The sequence below is a fragment of the Oncorhynchus mykiss genome, chromosome 18, assembly GCF_057628025.1.
Source record: "Oncorhynchus mykiss isolate SJ-2025 chromosome 18, ASM5762802v1, whole genome shotgun sequence".
Taxonomy (NCBI): Eukaryota; Metazoa; Chordata; class Actinopteri; order Salmoniformes; family Salmonidae; genus Oncorhynchus; species Oncorhynchus mykiss.
In genome coordinates this window covers 47,813,065-47,833,797 of record NC_143039.1, presented here as the reverse complement: position 1 = coordinate 47,833,797, position 20,733 = coordinate 47,813,065, and the positions used below count along the sequence as shown (strand labels likewise).

The 20,733-nt window shown below is 47.2% G+C and overlaps 1 protein-coding gene across 2 annotated transcripts in view; it reads left to right on the top strand.

The window, feature by feature from the left end:
• pvrl2l (PVR cell adhesion molecule related 2 like) overlaps positions 1 to 20,733 on the top strand; it is an 83,180-nt gene that overhangs the window by 20,014 nt on the left and 42,433 nt on the right. For both annotated transcript variants that reach the window (XM_036952772.2, XM_036952771.2), the window contains exons 2-6: positions 11,119 to 11,228; positions 11,531 to 11,774; positions 12,082 to 12,381; positions 12,849 to 12,966; positions 13,809 to 13,957. In XM_036952772.2, the coding sequence (XP_036808667.1) occupies positions 11,119 to 11,228; positions 11,531 to 11,774; positions 12,082 to 12,381; positions 12,849 to 12,966; positions 13,809 to 13,957 (921 nt within the window). The remainder of the gene's footprint in view (positions 1 to 11,118; positions 11,229 to 11,530; positions 11,775 to 12,081; positions 12,382 to 12,848; positions 12,967 to 13,808; positions 13,958 to 20,733) is intronic.

The following is a 20,733-nucleotide window of genomic DNA, read 5'->3' as shown; positions in this document are numbered from 1 at the left end:
TTAGGATTACTAACCAGATGGAACTGTGAGGAAAGTTAAGACATTTGATGTGGCCAGAAACCAAAACTGAATTTATAGAATCGGACAAGGTTGACGGCCCTCCTCATTTTGGCGCACAGTGTGAGCAGCTAGTCTGTGACATTCAGGGACCTTGACCTTGTCAATCGTATCTTTCCTTTATTCAAGAAGAGGTGACTGGAACTTTGTGACCGGCCTATCACATGTCAGTTTTATCGGGGTAGAGGTGAAAAGGGTGCTAGACTTAAAGAGTATCTTTTAGCCCAAGGACCTGCTGTTACTTAATTAAATTTCTCCCGTTATGTTTCCTCCCCACCCATCTGACAGATTGTGCCTGTGATCCTGGAAATCCAGGGATCAGAGCAGAGTCAGATATGTATGTAATCAACGGGAGAGAGCAGCCCGGCCCCGGCCTCGAAGCCAGAGACGAGAGATTTGGGTATTTTTAATCGGTGTGAATCCCTCAATAAGGTCATTTTTTTTGAAGCAGCAAGACCCCTAATTTGAGGACTTAAGTCACAAAGCCGGCACGATTTCGCCACCTGTGTGTTTGTGAGAACTCCTGACACACAGCCGAGATAAACCTCTGCCAGGTTGGCTCTAATGCAGCTCCAGTCCTGAACCGCTGTGTTGCCCTTACGGCAACGTCCTTGACGGAGTTCTAAACATCCGACGTCCACAAATCTATACCTATGGCATGTTGATGAAAACACTGTGCATGCATGTTAGGTTTGTTGAGTTGACAGAAATGGTGTGCACAGGGCTTCCCGAGTGTTCTCGGTCTAAGGCACTGCATAGCAATGCTAGAGACGTCACTATAAACCCGGGTTCGATCCCGGGCTGTGTCGCAGCTGGCCGCGACTGGGAGACCCATGAGGCGGCGCACAATTGGCCTAATTTTGTCTGGGTTAGAGGAGGGTTTGGTTGGCTGGGGGTGTCCTTGCCAACTCTCGCTCTAGCGACTCCTTGTGGCGAGCCGGGCGAATGCACGCCGACTTCGGTCACCAGCTGGATGGCGTTTCCTCCAACATTATTGGTGCGGCTGGCATCCGGGTTAAGCGAGCAGTGTGTCAAGAAGCAGTGCAGCTCGGCGGGGTCGACGCATGGCTCTAGAACTTCGCCTTTTCCGAGTCCGTACGGGAGTTGCAGCGATGGGGCGAGACTATAACGACCAATTTGGATATCATGAAATTTGGGTGAAAAAAGGGTTTAAAAGTACAAAAAAGAAATGGTGGGCACAGTGTGACCTTTGACTGCTGTCTGGAGTTGAAACGGAGGCTGTTTCAATTGAATAGTGTACTCACTGCATGTTACATCCCATTCAGAGGCCTTAGTATCTTAATACATTAGTCTCCTGGTATTTAGCTAGCTAACTGATGGCATCATCTGGGGCTGTTTACATTGCTCACATTTCGTTATCCATTTCAAGCTAATCAGGGGAAGTATCTTCCTTAGGGATAGCCCGGTTGCTTGGGGCGAATCACCTGCTATTTGAATCATCATCGTTTCCAAGCCGTTGGGTCCCTAGTAGAAAATAGGCAGAGGGTAGAATAATTTGTCTGATTTTTCTGTAATAATGGTATGGTAATAATAATAATAATAATAATAATAATAATAATAATAATAATAATAATAATAATAATACATTTTATTTTGTAAAGTGGTTTCTTGCATCAAACACAACATTTTCGTCGCCTTTGTCTGAAGGACAGGTGGCTAAACAGGTTAATGTCAAGCCCTGCATGTTTTCTTCGTTCAGCCTCATGGAATGTAGGCCCAGATTGAACACCACATTGGCTGCTACTGTAGGCTGAATGATAGAACGGCTATTTCCATTAAAATGTTATGGGATGCATTTTCTTCATTGTTTTTGATGGTAGGCCACTCAGGTAGGCCTACATTATTATGATCAGGTTGCCTACTTGTCCGCCGTTTAAAACTGTAGCTTGAAGCGGGTATAGCCTGTGTTCACAGTAAACGTTGCACAGAACACAGAATTCTCACAATGTTGAAGTTTGCACTCAGCAGCCATGAAATTTGCTCAGTGCGGGGGAAAAAAATTGACGGAACATTGTGTTAAAAGAAGAAGAAATAAAATCAATTGCGCAATATCTGAGCTGTATTTTCAACCCGCTTACTTAAAAGACAAAGCAACTGCCGTTGGCTAACCTCTGCGGTGCGGTCGCTCACTCAGGCAAGAGAATACACATAACCCGACGTCTCCCAATGGAGTGCAGTGGAGTACTCCGGTCTACAAAGTCTACCAGATAATAAAGAGCGTTGTACAAAATCCATAGCCAGGCAATTGAGAGGGTGAGTACGCAGCAACCCGCACTCTGTTTAATCAACCTTCTTTAATGGCTTACTGTCTGAACTGTAACAATGAAATAAGCCCAGTCTGAGCAGGACTGAATATACCTCCAAGGACCTTCGCCAATGTATTTGCCTGAACCTTTCCCAGGATCTTTTCATCTGCGCTCAGGAGAGTGATTGGTCTATGATGCAAACTTGGATTAAGCTGCCTTTTCTCATTCTAGTGGATACGTCTCTTGCCCTTAATGTAATTCCGCGTTTCCCCTCCTGGGTGGCTTTTCTTACCGTGATGATTGACTATAAATGTAGACACTGCTGCCTGTGGCTCGGTGACAGTAGTGTGCTCTTTAGAAACTCGCCCTATTCGGTGTTAGAAACCAACCCCTCCCCTACCCGGTGCTGTTCCTCGCGCTCGCAGAGCTAGTTTTATTATACGGGTAACCCTTTAGATTCAGGAATAAATATCATGCCTGACGTTAATCCCTAGCTAAATAGGTCTTTGCCTCGCCACATGACGGATCTACACTGAGTGTGCACAACATTAGGAACACCTGCTCTTTCCATGACAGACTGACCACCGTGATTCCAGCTGAAAGCTACGATCCCTTATTGAGATCACATGTTAAATCCACTTCATTCAGTGTAGCTGAAGGGGAGGAGACATGTTAAAGAATGATTTTTAAGCCTCGAGACAATTGAGACATGGATTGTGTGTGTTGGGCCATTCAGAGGCTTAATGGGCAAGACGAAATATTTAAGTGGCTTTGAATGGGGTATGGTAGTAGGTGCCAGGTCACCGGTTTGAGTGTGTCAAGAACTGCAACGCTGCTGGGGTTTTCACAGTTTCCGGTGTGTATCAAGTATGGTCCACCACCCAAAGGACATCCAGTCAACTTGACACAACTGTGGGGAGCGTTGGAGTCAACATGGGTCAGCATCCCTGTGGAACGCTTTCGACACCTTGTAGAGTCCAAGACCAGATAAATTGAGGCTGTTCTGAGGGCAAAGGGAGGTGTAACATCCGTAGAGACAAACTGTCATTGTAAATAATGTACAGCCCAAGCAGGATTCAGGGAAGTTTTGTTTTTGGATGGATTGTGGAACTTTAAGCCCACAGTCTGGGATTTCTGGCAAAAATAACCCGAAGTGGGTGCCCTGTAATTGTGGTGGTGTGGCTTTTCTTTATGGCTTTGACATGCGGTAATGGGAGGGGGGTTCGCTGGGTTTTCCCCACTACGGAATATAGGCATTGTCCAAACAATGTCAATTGTCCCAAAAGGACTTCTCCCTTCCACTTTCTCCAGCTCCTACATATCTTTTACCTTTCATATTTGTTCGAAGGAAGGTGTGACGTCCATTCTTTCAACAGACCTCCTCTATCAAAGACATTTACATGGGTGGGGGTCTGGCTTGTAGTTGACCGCTCTTAATAGGGACGATTGTTGACGTGCGTCAAAACAGCTTGTCAAAGCCACTGGGTTGCAACGGTGTGCACCTGGACTCCATTCGTCTTAAGTGCTGCTCTCCCGTCAGCCGACGTTCACTCTGCGCTGCCTGTTCCATTCAGTCATTAACTTCCAGTGCTGTGTGCCTGACAGACAAGCGACCGACTCTAATGGCTCTCAAATGAATATCGCGGCCCTCGTGACAGAAGCAGTGGAGTCCATGGCAACAAGGCATCGACAAGGCATCGAAACAAATGGGGGGGGGGGACACACACAGCGTTCTCCCCGATCCAACTCCACCACCCTTTTCCTCATCTCATTCCTCCCACATCCTCTTCCTCTCTCTCCCCTGGTCAGGTGCAGTATAGATGTTGCTTGTCAATAATTTAATAAGCGGGAGAACTCGCTCATAACCAGGCGGATGAATTATTAACTATTTGGAATGCTGCGGGGCTGTGTTTGGGCTTTTGTGAAGAGGAATGATTAAATAATTGTATATAGAAGTATGAAGACGAGCATGTACATACTGTGGCAGGCACAGCCTCATTCATGCATGTTTTAGAAGCATGCGTCTGTAGCCAAATGAATAGCTTCTTTTATTTTCTGTGTGTATAGATGGGCTGTGTGGATAACTGTGTTTGGGGGTATGTTAGCAGGTTTGTGTGAGGTGCTGAGGCCCACATACATTTATCATAGAAGGGCTGGGCAGTAGAGCTGTAGCCGTAGGGCTGGAGAGCCATTCCACAGACGTGATGCACGGCTACAGAACCACCCAGGGTGCTATGGGAGGAGGGTTCACTCGGAGTGAATCACATTGTATATTATGCAGATCTTGCAATCACCAGTCCTCTACACACACACACACACCAGTTCTTGTTCCTTTCGTTTTACACAGATACACAATACATTTTCTCTCTATCTCTCTCACACACAAACTCTAATGTTCTCACATGGTCTCTTTTTATATACAGTGCATTTGGAAAGTATTCAGACCCCTTAACATTTTGTTACCTTACAGCCATATTCTAAAATGGATTAAATTGTCCCCCCGTCAATCTGCACACAATACCCCATAATGACAAAGCAAAAACAGGTTTTTAGAAATTCTTGCAAATTCATAAACAAAACAGAAATCACATTTATGTAAGTATTCAGACCCTTTACTCAGTACTTTGTTGAAGCACCTTTGGCAGCGATTACAGCCTCGAGTCGTCTTGGGTATGATGCTACAAGCTTGGCACACCTGTATTTGGGGAGTTTCTCCCATTCTTCTCTGCAGATCCTCTCAAGCTCTGTCAAGTTGGATGGGGAGCTTTGCTGCGCAGCTGTTTTCAGGTCTCTCCAGAGATGTTCTATCGGGTTTAAGCCCGGGCTCTGGATGGGCCACTCAAGGACATTGAGACTTGTCCTGAAACCACTCCTGCGTTGTCTTTGCTGTGTGCCTAGGGTTGTTGTCCTGTCGGAAGGTGACCTTTGCCCCCAGTCTGAGGTCCTGAACGCTCTGGAGCAGGTTTTCATCAAGGATCTCTATACTTTGCCCTGTTCATCTTTCCCTCAATCCTGACTAGTCGCCCAGTCCCTGCCTCTGAGAAACATCCCCATGATGATGCCACCACCATGGTTCGCTGTAGGGATGGTGCCAGGTTTCCTCCAGACGTGACTCTTGGCAATCAGGCAAAGGAGTTCAATCTTGGTTTCATCAGACCAGAGAATCTTGTTTCTCATGGTCTGAGAGTCCTTTAGGTGCCTTTTGGCAAACTTCAAGCCGGCTGTCATGTGCCTTTTACTGAGGAGTTGCTCCTTTCTGGCCACTCTACCATAAAAGCCTGATTGGTGGAGTGCTGCAGAGGTGGTTGTCTTTCTGGAAGGTTTTCCCATCTCCACGGAGGAACTCTGGAGCTCGGCCAGAGTGACCATCGGGTTCTTGATCAACTCCCTGACCAAGGCCCTTCTCCCCTGATTGCTCAGTTTGGCCGGGCTGCCAGCTCTAGGAAGAGTCTTGGTGGTTCCAAACTTCTTCCACTTAAGAATGATGGAGGACACTTCTTGGGGACCTTCAATACTGCAGACAGTTTTTGGTACCCTTCCCCAGATCTGTGCCTCGACACAATACTGTTTCGGAGCTCTACGGACAATTCTTTCGACCTCATAGCTTGGTTTTTGCTCTGATATGCACTGTCAGCTGTGGGACCTTATATAGACAGGTGTGTGCCTTTTCAAATCATATCCAATCAATTGGATTTACCACAGGTGGACTCCAAGTTGTAGAAACATCTCAAAGATGATCAATGGAGACAGGATGCACCTGAGCTCAATTTTGTGTCTCATAGCAAAGGGTCTGAATACTTATCGGGGAAAAAATATATATACAGTGGGGCAAAAACGTATTTAGTCAGCCACCAATTGTGCAAGTTCTCCCACTTAAAAAGATGAGAGGCCTGTAATTTTCATCATAGGTACACTTCAACTATGACAGACAAAATGAGGAAAAAAAATCCAGAAAATCACATTGTAGGATTTTTAATGAATTTATTTGCAAATTATGGTGGAAAATAAGTATATGGTCACCTACAAACAAGCAAGATTTCTGGCTCTCACAGACCTGTAACTTCTTCTTTAAGAGGCTCCTCTGTCCTCCACTCGTTACCTGCATTAATGGCACCTGTTTGAACTTGTTATCAGTATAAAAGACTGTCCACAACCTCAAACAGTCACACTCCAACTCCACTATGGCCAAGACCAAAGAGCTGTCAAAGGACACCAGAAACAAAATTGTAGACCTGCACCAGGCTGGGAAGACTGAATCTGCAATAGGTAAGCAGCTTGGTTTGAAGAAATCAACTGTGGGAGAAATTATTAGGAAATGGAAGACATACAAGACCACTGATAATCTCCCTCGATCTGGGGCTCCACGCAAGATCTCACTCCGTGAGGTCAAAATGATCACAAGAACGGTAAGCAAAAATCCCAGAACCACACGGGGGGGGGATCTAGTGAATGAACTGCAGAGAGCTGGGACCAAAGTAACAAAGCCTACCATCAGTAACACACTACGCCAGGGACTAAAATCCTGCAGTGCCAGACGTGTCCCCCTGCTTAAGCCAGTACATGTCCAGGCCCGTCTGAAGTTTGCTAGAGAGCATTTGGATGATCCAGAAGAAGATTGGGAGAATGTCATATGGTCAGATGAAACCAAAATATAACTTTTTGGTAAAAACTCAACTCGTCGTGTTTGGAGGACAAAGAATGCTGAGTTGCATCCAAAGAACACCATACCTACTGTGAAGCATGGGGGTTGAAACATCATGCTTTGGGGCTGTTTTTCTGCAAAGGGACCAGGACGACTGATCCGTGTAAAGGAAAGAATGAATGGGGCCATGTATCGTGAGATTTTGAGTGAAAACCTCCTTCCATCAGCAAGGGCATTGAAGATGAAACGTGGCTGGGTCTTTCAGCATGACAATGATCCCAAACACACCGCCCGGGCAACGAAGGAGTGGCTTCGTAAGAAGCAGGTCCTGGAGTGGCCTAGCCAGTCTCCAGATCTCAACCCCATAGAAAATCTTTGGAGGGAGTTGAAAGTCCGTGTTGCCCAGCAACAGCCCCAAAACATCACTGCTCTAGAGGAGATCTGCATGGAGGAATGGGCCAAAATACCAGCAACAGTGTGTGAAAACCTTGTGAAGACTTACAGAAAACATTTGACCTCTGCCATTGCCAACAAAGGGTATATAACAAAGTATTGAGAAACTTTTGTTATTGACCAAATACTTATTTTCCACCATAATTTGCAAATAAATTCATTAAAAATCCTACAATGTGATTTTCTGGATTTTTTTTTTCTCTCATTTTGTCTGTCATAGTTGAAGTGTACCTATGATGAAAATTACAGGCCTCTCATCTTTTTAAGTGGGAGAACTCGCACAATTGGTGGCTGACTAAATACTTTTGCCCCTATGTTTATGTATGTTATGTATGTATGTATGTATGTATGTATGTATGTATGTATGTAGAATACGTTAGCAAAAATGTATACACTTGTTTTCACTTTGTCATTATGGGGTATTGTGTGTGGAATGATTACCTTTTTTTCCTTTAATCCATTTTAGAATAAGGCTGTAACGTAAGAAAATGTGGAAAAAGTCAGTGTCTGAATACTTTCCCAATGCATCGCAGCGTGTGCGCACACACTCCACATATTACCATCCTCCCTGTACAAAGACAGCACAGAGGGGTAGGAGAACAGCACAAAGAGAGAGGGGAAAAAAAGTGAGTCGGAGACTACAAGCTTAAGAAGAGAGTGAATGACGTGATAGGACATTGGATGTAAAAGAGAGCTGACTTGAGACCCTGGGAGTGAAAAGTGGAAGGGAGGTAGATGGAGAGGCGCACTGACACGGAGCAAAATGGTAGAGATGAGAAAGATGGGGACAAAAGGATTGGGGAGTACAGAGAAGATGGAAGGGAGCACTGCTTTGACCTTGAGATGAAGAGGAGGCGAGAAAAAGAGTGCAGTGGAGAGCGAAAGAGCTAGCCGGCAGTCGGTGACAGCCAGAGTTGAGAGGATCAGTCTGCTTAGTGTCTGTCAGATCGACAGGAGAGTGAGGGAAACAGCTGGAGGCACTCTGAGTGTGTGTGTGTGTCCTTTTGTGAGGTGTGTGTCCAATCTGTGTGTCTCTCTCTGTGTGTGTCCTTTTGTGAGGTGTGTGTCTTTGTCTCTGCATGATGTGTGTTTACTGAGTTTGCTCTGCCTGTATTGCGGTTTGCCTTTATGTGTGTGTTTGTATAAGTGAGAGGGATGGGGAGAGTGAAAGGGGAAGGACAGAGGGAAAGAGAGGTATGACCCTAGCTGCCAGAGCCTAATCCTCTAGTATGGCCATTTGGCTGTGATCAGTGTACCTGCAGAGCTAATGGATTCAGATGAGGGAGGGAGGAGGGAGACGAATAGGCCGGCACTACCGGAGGTCTGCTTTAATATGGCAGCGATGTCATCACTGCGCCAACGCTCATCGCAGGGGTCACATAAAGAGTGGCGGGTGGGAAAAGTGCCTTTGCTTTCGACACATTCTGGCCTGAAGTACACAGCAGCACTCGATTCTCTTTCCTGCTTTGTCTTTCTTCATCTATTTTGGTGTAAAAGAAAGAACAGAGTGCCCACATACAATTCTTCCAGCTCCCTCTGTAGTTTCTCTGTTCCTGTGCTCTCCACCCTCCTCTAGTACTGCCTCTGCGGGCCTTGGCTCTCTCTCCTTCTCTTTCCCCCTCTCTGTGTGTCTCTCTCCCTCTCCATCTTCCTCTCCCTCCTTCTCTCTCGCTTTCTTTCCCTCCCTCGGTCTCTCTCTTTTCATTTCGGGTGCCTCAACTCGGCCAGCACCTGAACCTATTCTTCTGTCTCTAATCCAGCCCCCCCCCCCCTTATCCCGTTACTTGCCACTTTTACATCATTCAGGCAGAAATATCGGTAATTATACCTTTGCGCTTGACTAGTCGCTGCAGTGGATAGCAGCCGTTTTTACGTGCTGATGACCAATCCTGCATTGTTGAGAAGGACCCGCAAGTAAGCATTTCACTGTTAGTCTACACCTGTTGTTTACGAAGCGTGTGACGAGTAAAATTGGATTTGATTTGGCTAGTTCGGGAGTGTTTATCAAGGGTGCTCCACGTACTTGACCGATCCCACTCTTTAAACGACCCAGACTCCAGGTCGTAAAGCTTCCTCTTAATATTTCTCCCATTTCGACCGCTTTTTCTCTTCCCACGTTCACTTTGACCTAAACTGCATTTGATGAAGTTGGGGAAACAAATCAACACTGTACATACGAGGTCAGCGTTTTGGCCAACTAGGCAGCAGGGGAAAAGTGTTTGCATTGAAACCTGTAATTGCCCCAGTGTGGTTAACGCCACTGATTTTATGGCTGAGGTGTTAATTGTGTTTTCTCTCCCGTTCACTGCTGCTTTTACAAGCCGGAAGATTTATATGACGTTGACTCTGCGTGTATTATATTATTATAATGAGCCCAGTGACAATAGGCTATTGCTCACTCCCGTTTGCTTAGTGATGCTAATGAACCCTAATGATTCCTGACTAATGCAGGAATCTTTTTGATTAAATGTCTACATGAAAGGAGTAGCCTTGATAAGAGTGTCACAGGACTATAGCATGGAGAACAAATATATACATTTCCATGATATTATGGTTAATTGTGCAGTACTGCATAATGATGTGGGTTTTCCTCTGCTGTTCTCCAACATATGTCTATGTCAGCCCGTATTGAGCTGAAGCACAGCTCTCGCTTTTGTGATACTGTCGAGCTGATTTCTCGACGGTGCGCTCACTCGGATCTAATACCTGTTTTCTGTTGACGCTGGAAGTCATTGTTTTTCAAAGGAACTCCTCCTTCCGTGCTTGCCAGCTCAAAGCTCACACTGAAGTGCTTTGAACGAAAGACGTAAGAGATCTTAATCTGTCGCTTTTTATTCATGTCAATTTAGCTTACAGTAGGCACCGGTTCAAGGCTGTGCTCCTCGGATCTTTCATGCACAGCACTGCGGAGCACGGTTAAAGGCACACTCGGCGAGATGACGTCGCAACAAACCGCACCGCAGATATTGAGATGAGAGAGATGCAAGACTTTGCTCTCACACAGTCACACGGTGTGTCCGCGCATGTGCACGGGGGCGCTTTACGCTGCTACGGGACCAAAACGGCGGAGAAGTTGATCTTCGCGCTTCAACGCTCTTAGTTGTTGGGGAAATTGATCCGCTTTGTGTTTACTTCCTGCATGCAGCGTCACCTCTGAATGCACCTTTTAAATTCCACTATAGTCATATCTCGTTTATCTAAAACGCTGGCATACAAGGAAATCGGTTTACTGGAAATCATAGACAGCCATTATCAGGATGTGAGGGGTGAATCTGAGCCTTCCATTTCGATACTTGTAAATAATAGGCTCAGTCTTTAGTGATAAGTGGTTATTTCTCTTTCAGTATTATGGCCCAGGTGGTAGTTATACCTGAGTCCGAGAGAGCTTTACACACTGCATAATGTCCTGAAACTAGATCTAGGTCTATTTTGATCCCAGTGATTTTAATATGTCGTTTTGGGGAGGAGGGGTTGTGAAGACTGGCTGATTGCTGCTTTTGACAGCCCCCGGCCCCCATTGTCTCCCTGCGGGGGAGAATTCTGGTTCAAATGGCAGAGCACTTCTCAATCACTACACTCAGCATTAGTATGGGTTATAAGAGGGGGTTGGGTGGGGGTTCTGTACGTGTGAGCCACAGGCAGAAACTGGAGAGGCTGATATGTGTTTCACTCACTCACTCTTTCTCTCTCCATCCACAGCTGCTTCGTGTCAGCGGGTGAGGGTGGTACCAGAGGTGGAGGCGTACCCCACCGAGTCGGTCGACCTGCGCTGTCAGTTTGTCGACGGAGGAAACACCAAGCTCACACAGGTAGCCAGATAACACACGAGAGAGCCTGCGGTGCATGTCGGCCTTGACGCAGGGAACCATTAAATATTGCCCTCTGATTTCTTTGAAAAGGAAGGACAGTACTGTAGAGATGTTCTCTATAGTTTTAATGTAGCAACCGTTGTGGTCGAACGTTGCTGCATTGAAATGCTGTCAGTGTGGGTGTTCTTCATGCTATTTCATGAAATCGACTGGACGTGTGCATAGACTGTATGTGAATAGACTGTATGTGCATAGCCTGCCATCCTGCAACCCTCTTAATTCCTTATCATTCTTGGACGCAGGTGTCGTGGATATGGGAGCCCACGGAGGGCCAGAGGGACAACATTGCCGTCTTTCACCCCATATACGGCGAGAGCTTCCCCGAATCGCCCTTCAACGGGCGTGTCCGCTTCATCCAAGGCACCTTGACAAACCCCTCCATTACCATCAGCAGCCTCAAGATGGCCGACGCCGGGCGTTACACCTGCGAGTACGCCACTTACCCCAGCGGCAATGAGCAAGGCACCACCAATCTGGTCATACTTGGTGAGCAGCTGGTGTTTTTGTTTTCTTTCAGTCTGCGCCCTAATTGCTCTCGGCGAAGAGAGGGCTCCGGTGCGATGACTAATGGTGTCCTCAAACGAATGCGGTGTCACGAAACGCATCCGCTCCGAAGCGGCCACCATGTTAAGCCGCCGCAACGATGGCCTCAACTTTCCCCCCTCGCCAGCTGAATCTCTGCTGCCTTTCTCTTGCACTGTTGTCTTTTTATTAGACTCTAGGAGGGACCACACTTCCTGTATATGCACAACAAAAAACTCACTCATGCATTCGCTTACCGTCTCTCTTTCAGCGAAACCCAAGAATTCTGCATCCCCCGTTGTCGTCCAAGCCAGCACAAGCGGCAAACCAGTGGTCGTGGCCCAGTGTGAGGCGGCTGACGGCAAGCCAGCAGCCAGCATCAAGTGGATGGGAGAAGTCGGTGGCACCGATAACACCACCTCCAAAAAAGGTCTGGACGGCACGGTGACGGTGAGGAGCGTGTACCTACTGGTGCCCACGCCTGAGGACAACGGCAAGGAGGTCACCTGCATGATCAGCCAGCGCACTCAGGACAAGCCGCAGACCTTCCCCATGAAGCTGTCTGTCGAGTGTAAGTGTTTCGAACCCAGACCACAAGATTGTTAACCCTCGGCGTTACTCAAATAAAAAATGTTTGAATAACCGTCTTATTCAACCAAGTGGGCGGGGGGGGGGGAGCACAGAATATTTGCATTAGGTCTCAGGTCTCAGACAAGGTTGGGTTACTCATCGCACAAGCGTGGTTCACCACCTCCATTTCTGAAGCATTTTGGTACTTCCCTGTGTTTGTTTTTACCTGGCGTGACTCATCGGTCCCCAGTCATATCTCTGCAATCCTCCAGCGGTAGGTTTCAGTTTCAGTGATGCTTTGTAGGACAAGTCTCGCTGTGAAAACCTCTGTGTTGAAGCTTCTCCCACTCCTGCACCCCAGTAGGCAATCAGTGTTCACTTGGTTGCTCCAATTCACAGTAACACCTCTCCTCTCTCTCTCTCTCTCTCTCTCTCTACTCTCTCTGTTCCTTTCCCCTTCTTTCTCAGATCCCCCGACTGTGTCCATAGTGGGCTATGATAACAACTGGTACATTGGCCGGACCGACGCTGTCCTGACCTGCCAGGCCACGGGCAACCCTGCCCCCGCCAACGTCACTTGGACAGCGTGAGTTAATCTTCCCATAGCTGGCCCCTGATCTTTGGAGTACCCCCCCCCCCGTCCCACCCCCGTCCCCCCAATTGCAGTCCCAGGCTTTTGGATTGGAGTATCCATGACAGTCCCAGGCTTTTGGATTGGAGTATCCATGACAGTCCCAGGCTTTTGGATTGGAGTATCCATGACAGTCCCAGGCTTTTGGATTGGAGTATCCATGACAGTCCCAGGCTTTTGGATTGGGGTATCCATGACAGTCCCAGGCATTTGGATTGGGGTATCCATGACAGTCCCAGGCATTTGGAGTATCCCTCCCATTGCAGTCCCTGACTCAGTGATTACCCATCTCATGACTATCCCAGACTTTAGGAATATCCCTACCCGTTTTGGTCTTTATTTACCCTGAGATGGAGAACGATTGTAGACAGCGTCTCCCCGATCTATCCCAGACAACAGAAGGGAGTCAGTCATCCAAAAACAATCAATTAGCAATTCCAATCTGATCTGCTCGAGCACCAATATTGCCCGTCCTCTGGGTCCCAGCAGCTTGCCTTCATCTCTTAATGGGGGACACAAGTATCTCTGCATCGGTTATATGGAAAAGAAAAACATATTTAATTTGTTTTTCTCTTGTTGATTATCCACATGGTCTTAATTTCGTCTGGCGGTGATAGACAGACGGCGGTTGGACTGTTACAGCCTGCTCCTCCAGTTGAGGTCTTGAATATGGGACCAGCTAGGAACTCGTCACCAGGCTGTGCTTCTTCCAAGTCGTTAATCTCTGTCCTCCTTCTCTCACCCCATGCTCCCCCCCCCCCCCCCCCCCCCCCCCACACACACACACACACACACAGCATGTCTGGTCGGATGCCTGACACGGTACAGATCGCCGACAACAAGCTGATCGTGCGGAAGGTGGACGAGGCTGTGAACACCACCTTTGTCTGCGAGGTGAAGAACCGGCTGGGAGTGAGCAAGCACCAGGTCACCACGGTGGTCATCGGTGAGTCAAGCCCACTGAGCACGTGACCGCCGCCTGCGTACTCTTACTTAGTCTTATGAACACACACTGATGCACACATTCCAGCTCACGAGCGAACACAGGTGCGGACATTTTGTGGACGCACACACACACACACACACACACACACACACACACACACACACACACACACACACACACACACACACACACACACACACAGGGATCAGAGCTACACAGGGGTCTTTTCCATCATTTACACTGTCAGAGAGACCAACGCTCTCTCACAGCTAACTCTGTCGTCTGCTGGGCAGGTTAAAAGGGGTGAAGGTTTGGCTTTTAGGGGTTCTTGGAAGGGTTCTTCTATTCATGCGGGAAATCAGTTGGTGTGAGCCAGTTTGCCGGGTTTTCTTTTCTCCCCACTAACATCCTTAGTGTAGGTCTGGATCTCTTCCCCCCCCCCCCCCCCCCCCCCCCCTCCCTTCAAAATAAGAGTCCGCTCTTCCTCTGCATGCACTTTCAACAGATTTCTCCTGTATTCATATATGCTGCGGTTTCTCCTCTCTTGCTTTCACACATTGATCCAATGAACACAAAAACAGCCTTACATTGGCTAGCCTCGACTTGGGCGTCAGTTATGGTTTGCAAGATGTCAGTTGTGCTTTGTCACATTTGGATTCTGCCTGGTCAAAACGGGTGCTGCCTTTTGGATCAGTGGAGCCAGTGCAGTTAGCACTTGTTCTCACCAAAGACGCTGTGAAACCTACATTTAGAATCCGTGGGAATCCTTTCAGAGATTTTGAATTGTCTCCCTTTGTTCTCCAAGGTGCTTTGTAGGCACTGAAACGTGTGGGGGTGGGGAAGAAGTGAGCTCTGGCTAGCAGCGTTGCCTTGTGACCACTGTATTAGGGCTGGCTGCCACTCCCACCAGCACCACGTCTTTGCAAGTACTTGAGAGAATCTGGTCCAACCTCCAGTTTCATCCCAAGCGATGGTGCCAGACATTTTTTTTCTTCTTCTTCTAAATGAAACCAATTGTAGCACAAACGCAATCGGCTCCCTTAATTTTCACTCCTGAAACCATTTTAAAAGCACTCTCTGTTCCCTTTAACTTCAGATGAAAGCGCCAAGCTCTATTTGTCTGGGGGTGGCTTTCGTAACACCCCTTTTGAGGTTGTGATTGTAGCAAGGGTTGGCGGAGGTGCCGAGCACAAAGTAGAAGATGACGTTTCTCCTTTACGTTTTAGAGGAGTGCTCGGTCATGTGACCCACGACCTCTGAGTAAAATACAGAACTGAGTTCTGCTGACAGGAGAGGAAAATGCGCCGGTCTCTCGCTCGACACTTGCTCAGCGGGCACGTGCCAGAGATGGCGTGTTAGTGTCGACGAGGTGCCAGCTGGATCTGTCCTCGTAGAGAGAGCGGCAGAGAGGGGGAAAAACAATAACAGAACATTCCATAGAACTCTTAGATGACTCCTGCTAGACTTTCAAAGGCCTGGCGGGGGTTCGCGACCCCTTGTCTCCCTTGACCCCCCCCCTCCCTTTGTGGGCTGTCCAGCTGGCTCTGTCCATTTTTACTGTGCACTGGAACACTTCTGAAGGGACCAGCGCGTACACACACACACATGACTTCCTCTACTGCCTCAGGCAAGCCATCCTCTGGGCTTACACAGACTTTCCTCCACAGGGAAAGAATAATCAACTAATCTAGCTTAGAGAGAAATGCTGGCACTGAATGGCTGCTGACATAAACCCGGTGCTAGTATTGTAACCTTAGTTCTGGTTTTGTCCTCAGGGCTGGAATGGCTGCAGGCCACTGGAAGTTCTTCCTTTAATTGATTGTCACATCTTGATTAATCCGTCTCCATTGAGCCGATTTTAATCCTCCTCCATTTATCAGATGTTTGTTTCCCACCTCAGGCCATGTTAAGGGGGTTGTAGTGAGAACTGCCAGACCGTGAGGTTTCATCTCTGTGAGGGAGATAAGGAGAGAGGCAGGCACCTGGCCATGGTGGTTTATCAGAGACTGTCCCGTGGTGCTCAGAAAGAGGCTAAGCCTGCCCAATGGAGAGCCTGGCGGGAAGGTACAAATAAACAAGTTAGAGAATATCTACCATGAACATCTGCCCATTTGCCTCCAATGATACTAGATGTACTGGAGGTAGTTTGCAGTGCTAGTCCAATGTGACCCAGTAACCTTGCCTGTAGCCTGAAGAGGCGTGTTACAAAGAACTAAGCCCAAAGAACTAGCAAAATTGACAAACCTTGGACATTAGCACCACCCGATTGGGTTAGCATGCAGAGCTTAAAGGGATAGTATGCCATTTTGGCAACTAAGCCTTTTTTCTACCTACCCAGAGTCAGATGAACTCATGGATGCCATTTTTATGTCTCTAATTAGCATTAGCGCAATAACTGGAAGTCTACCAGAACATGCTCATTAAGTTCATATGACTGAGTAAGTAGAAAAAAGGCTTAGTTGCCAAAATGTCATACTATCCCTTTAAGCTCTGCATGCTAACCCAGTCTGGTGGAATGCTGATGTCTAAGGTTGGTCCATTTAAACCCTGTATTTGGGGAGTTTCTCCCATTCTTCGTAGGGATGGTGTCAGGTTTCCTCCAGACGGGAGGAATTCATTCAGGCCTAAGAGTTCAATCTTGGTATCATCAGACCAGAGAAACTTGTTTCTCATGGTCATTGTCCTTTAGGTGCCTTTTGTAAATTCCAAGCGGGCTGTCATGTGCCTTTTACTGAGGAGTGGCTTCCTGTCTGGCCACTCTACCATAAAGGCCTAATTGGTAGAGTGCTACAGAGGTGGTTGTCTGGAAGGTTCTCCCATCTCCACAGAGGAACTCTGTCAGAGACCATCGAGTTCATAGTCACCTCCCTGACCAAAGCTCTTCTCCCTGATTTGCTCAGTTTAGCCGGGCAGCAAGCTCTAGGAAGAGTCTTGGTGATTCCAAACTTCTTCCATTTAAGAATGATGGAGGACACGGTGTCCTTGGGAACCTTCAATGCTGCAGAAAGTTTGTGGTACCCTTCCCCAGATCTGTGCCTCGACACAATCCTGTCTCGGAGCTCTACGGACAATTCCTTTGACCTCATGGCTTGGTTTTTGCTTTGACATGCATCGTCAACTGTGGGACCTTATAGACAGGTGTGTGCCTTTTCAAATCATGTCCAATCAATTGAATTTACCTCAGGTGGACTCCAATCAAATTGTAGAAACATCTCAAGGATGATCAATGAAAACAGGAAGCACCTGAGCTCAATTTTGAGTCTCATAGCAAAGGGTCTGAATACTTATGTAAAAAAGGTATTTCTGTTTTTTATTTACTTATAAATTTGCCAACATTTATAAAAAAGCTGTTTGTCATTATGGGGTTATTCTGTGTAGATTGATGATGAAAAAAACATTTAATTTAATCCACTTTTAGAATAAGGCTGTAAATGTATCAAAATGTGGAGGGGTCTGAATGCACCGTATATCTCCTAAATATTTCTGATGGAAATTGGTGGTTCATGACTTACTAGTCAGGAAGACTTTGTCTTTCATTCAAATGTCAGCAACCACCTTGTGCTTCCTTCACTGAACTTGGGCCACATTTTAAATTTTACTCTGGTGGTCAGGTTCTCCACCAACCCTACCTGAGGTAGCAGCCAGACTTTCTCAGGAGAGACCCCCCCCCCTCCAATTCCAATCCCGCTCTGCCTCAGCCGTTTGACGTCAACGAGCGACAGAATGATATGCCTGATTTGTCATTCCACTGCCAGACGTCTAACAGACCCAAGCAGAGGGCAATGATTGCCTTGCCTGCGAGCGGCTGCATTTCAATTTGAATGATAAAGTCTAAAAGCCCGAACGCTTTGCCGTTGCATTAACCGCTCACACCCTGCCATTTTGTGCTTTGTCATTTTCCTCATTTTTTCCCCCCCAGGCTTGTAAATGCAACTGCCCCCTGGCCTGGCCCAGCAGAAACAGGCTGCACTATCTGCATAACCTCAGGCAGGAGCATAGCTCTGTAATCCTCCAGGGTCATGAAGCTACCTTTTTTCAATTAGCCAGTCATCTTATCAGATGACTATCTGTCTCAATAATCCCCCATCATGAATCAATGGGTAGTCAACGCAAGACCCAATGCCCTAAATCCTTCAGGATGAGTACTGGGATTGCTCCCCCCCCCCCCCCCCCCTCGACCCTAGCTTTTGGGCCTCCTCACTCTGTACTGGAAGAATGAAGCTGGAACCACACACACTTCATTTTCTCTCGCTCTTTCCTGTTCTCTGTCCCTTCAGCTTCCCCTCGTGAATGACTCATGGAAACACAGAATAACTCATTTTGAGGCCGATTGCAGCATTGTTATTCACCGTGTGTCGGTTTGTTGAGCTCTATCAACAGCCAAGGTCCTGGATTCAATCATCGCAGCAGGATTTGTCCAACTTAGAATTGGTCTCGAAATGCATGCCTGTGTATAATGCAGTCTTGGTACAGTAGTTGCAGAACTGATTGAGAATCCGAGTCCTTTATCTAAGAATAGAAATTCATGTTATGAATTTATTGAGTCTTAAGACAAACAGGTGCTAACAAATGTGTAAATTGTGTGCCTCGTGTACTGTAACATTGGCGTCTAAATGATGTGCCGTAAGCTAAACCATCAGATGTGTTTAGACGGTAACCAAATAATATTTGTTGATGGACCTCTCAACGTTTATATTATCCAGTATGCAGAGTATAGCCGTTAACAAGATGCTTATCCTTTGCAGCTATGAAATGCGGTGTGTTTACATCTAGCCACGTACCGCCAGACACCAACACTGGAAAATCAATACCCGATCCAGATTCACCCATCTGCTTTCCAGGATGTATTTTTATTTTACGATCATGCAATGCAGTCGTTTCTTTTCATTAACTCCTAGCTTACGTTGTTGTGGTGGCGTGTCAGACTGGGAGGGGCGCCCTCGGCGCTACGCTAGTCCACCCCCGCCTTGTTGTGTGCTGTCGACACATCCTCACAGCAGCCAGCAAGGCCACTTAAGAGTGCTTGCCGTCTGTGTGAATACGATGTTACTGCTGCGTGGAGACTGCAGCTGGGAAGAAGGCGTCGGTGGATGAGGAAGCAGATTGACTTAAGGGTGGGGATGTCACCGGGGTGAGGTGGGGGGATGCCTCCTAGCGTTTCTCACCTCTAGGGGGAAGAAAGAGCACCGCAATTAAATTCTGTGTGTGTGTGTGAGAGCTCTGTGTGTTAGTTTAAGCACATCTGCCCGGCGTTCTCCGAAATAAATTGTTTAGAAACTTCCACGTCTCCGGAGAGAGAGGGGGATTAAATGGGCTGTAGAGAACTGAGGAAAACTGAGGAGTAAAAAAAAAAAGTGTGTGTGCTCGTTTTTGTCTGCTTCCAACACGGAAAGAGAGGGAGGGAATTGGGGTGATTTGAAGAAACGCCTCGGTCGCTTCAGACTAGACTACTTGAAATTGAAATGATTGAGATTGTCATGGAAACACTGGAGCTTTTCAGGGGAGGGGGAGACGGGGCGGAATATTTGAGGTGAACGTGCATGCAGAGGTTGAGAAGGTGCTCTTACCCCAATTGATAGAGTTCACACTGTACAGCACTGGCAGCCCAACTCTGTACATTCCCTCTCGACACGTTAAGTGCCTTGAGTGCGTCAACCTTATAAACATTATTGGATATTTACAGTTCTATACATATGGGTGCTTTACCTGTACTGTACAGCAAGAACCTGAAATCGTACTCCTCATTATTTTCAACATCCATTCCAGGTCCATTTTATTTCCCCTGCCTTTTTCCTGTTCGCTAAATTGTGATTCGCTGAAACAGGAAAATATGGTTCAGGTTGGCTGTTGTGCACCTTCCCCCTAATCTCTATGAGTGACAGTAATATAGGCGGTGATATAAGCTCGCTGTGATCATTTTTGACATTAATTACCCCTTTCTGGTTAATTTAGTCCCGACTCCCAACTACCCCTGTCCTGTTTCTCCATGTGCTGTGGCTTTGATGTTTTCACCTCCCTATACCCAGATTTAGATATGGACATCAGGGCCTTGCATCTCCCTAGCCCTCTGTCTTGGCAGTGCATTCCAAGCTGCCCTGTATGGGGTCTGGTTTTTGGAATGGATCAAACTGCAGGTGGGTTTTTGCCTCTTATAGCCTCGTGTGACTCTGAGTTGAGTTGCTTCGTTTACACTGGTTTCTGGTTTACAGTGGGGGAGCGCTCATAGCCCGGGGTTAAACTAACTGACCGATTAGGTGCAAGGGGGGGGGCGGCAGAGTAGTATGTCGACGTGTTCCATTTTTCAGTTCCATCATGCATGACCACAGTGTGCTAGTCATTTCCACTTCGATAGTCCCCTTTCACTTCCCTTTTCCTGTCTCTTTCCCTGTCTCTCGTCTCTGCGTTGTTGTGCCCGATGTACGCCTCGGTCAAAGTCTCAGACCAGGGATTCATCACATCGTGGGTCACAAAATGTGTTCCTCATTTTTGTTTCTCTACCGAAACAAGAGTGGACCGGCTCAAACTTGGCTCACACCAACCGTACTAGGACCGTAGAAATGGGCAACGGGGGGCTTCAAAAACTGCAACTAAAGGGGAGGAATCAATCCCAGTCAAATCGCTACAACACTAATCGAGACACCACCTCACTGACCGCATCTCACCAGGAGAGCACCAGAACAACAACACTACTCCTATGGAAAGAGGCCCATTTAAAAACCGACCAACCCCCTCTTTCCTCCCCCCATTTTTTTTTGTCTCTCCCTCTACCTTTTGCT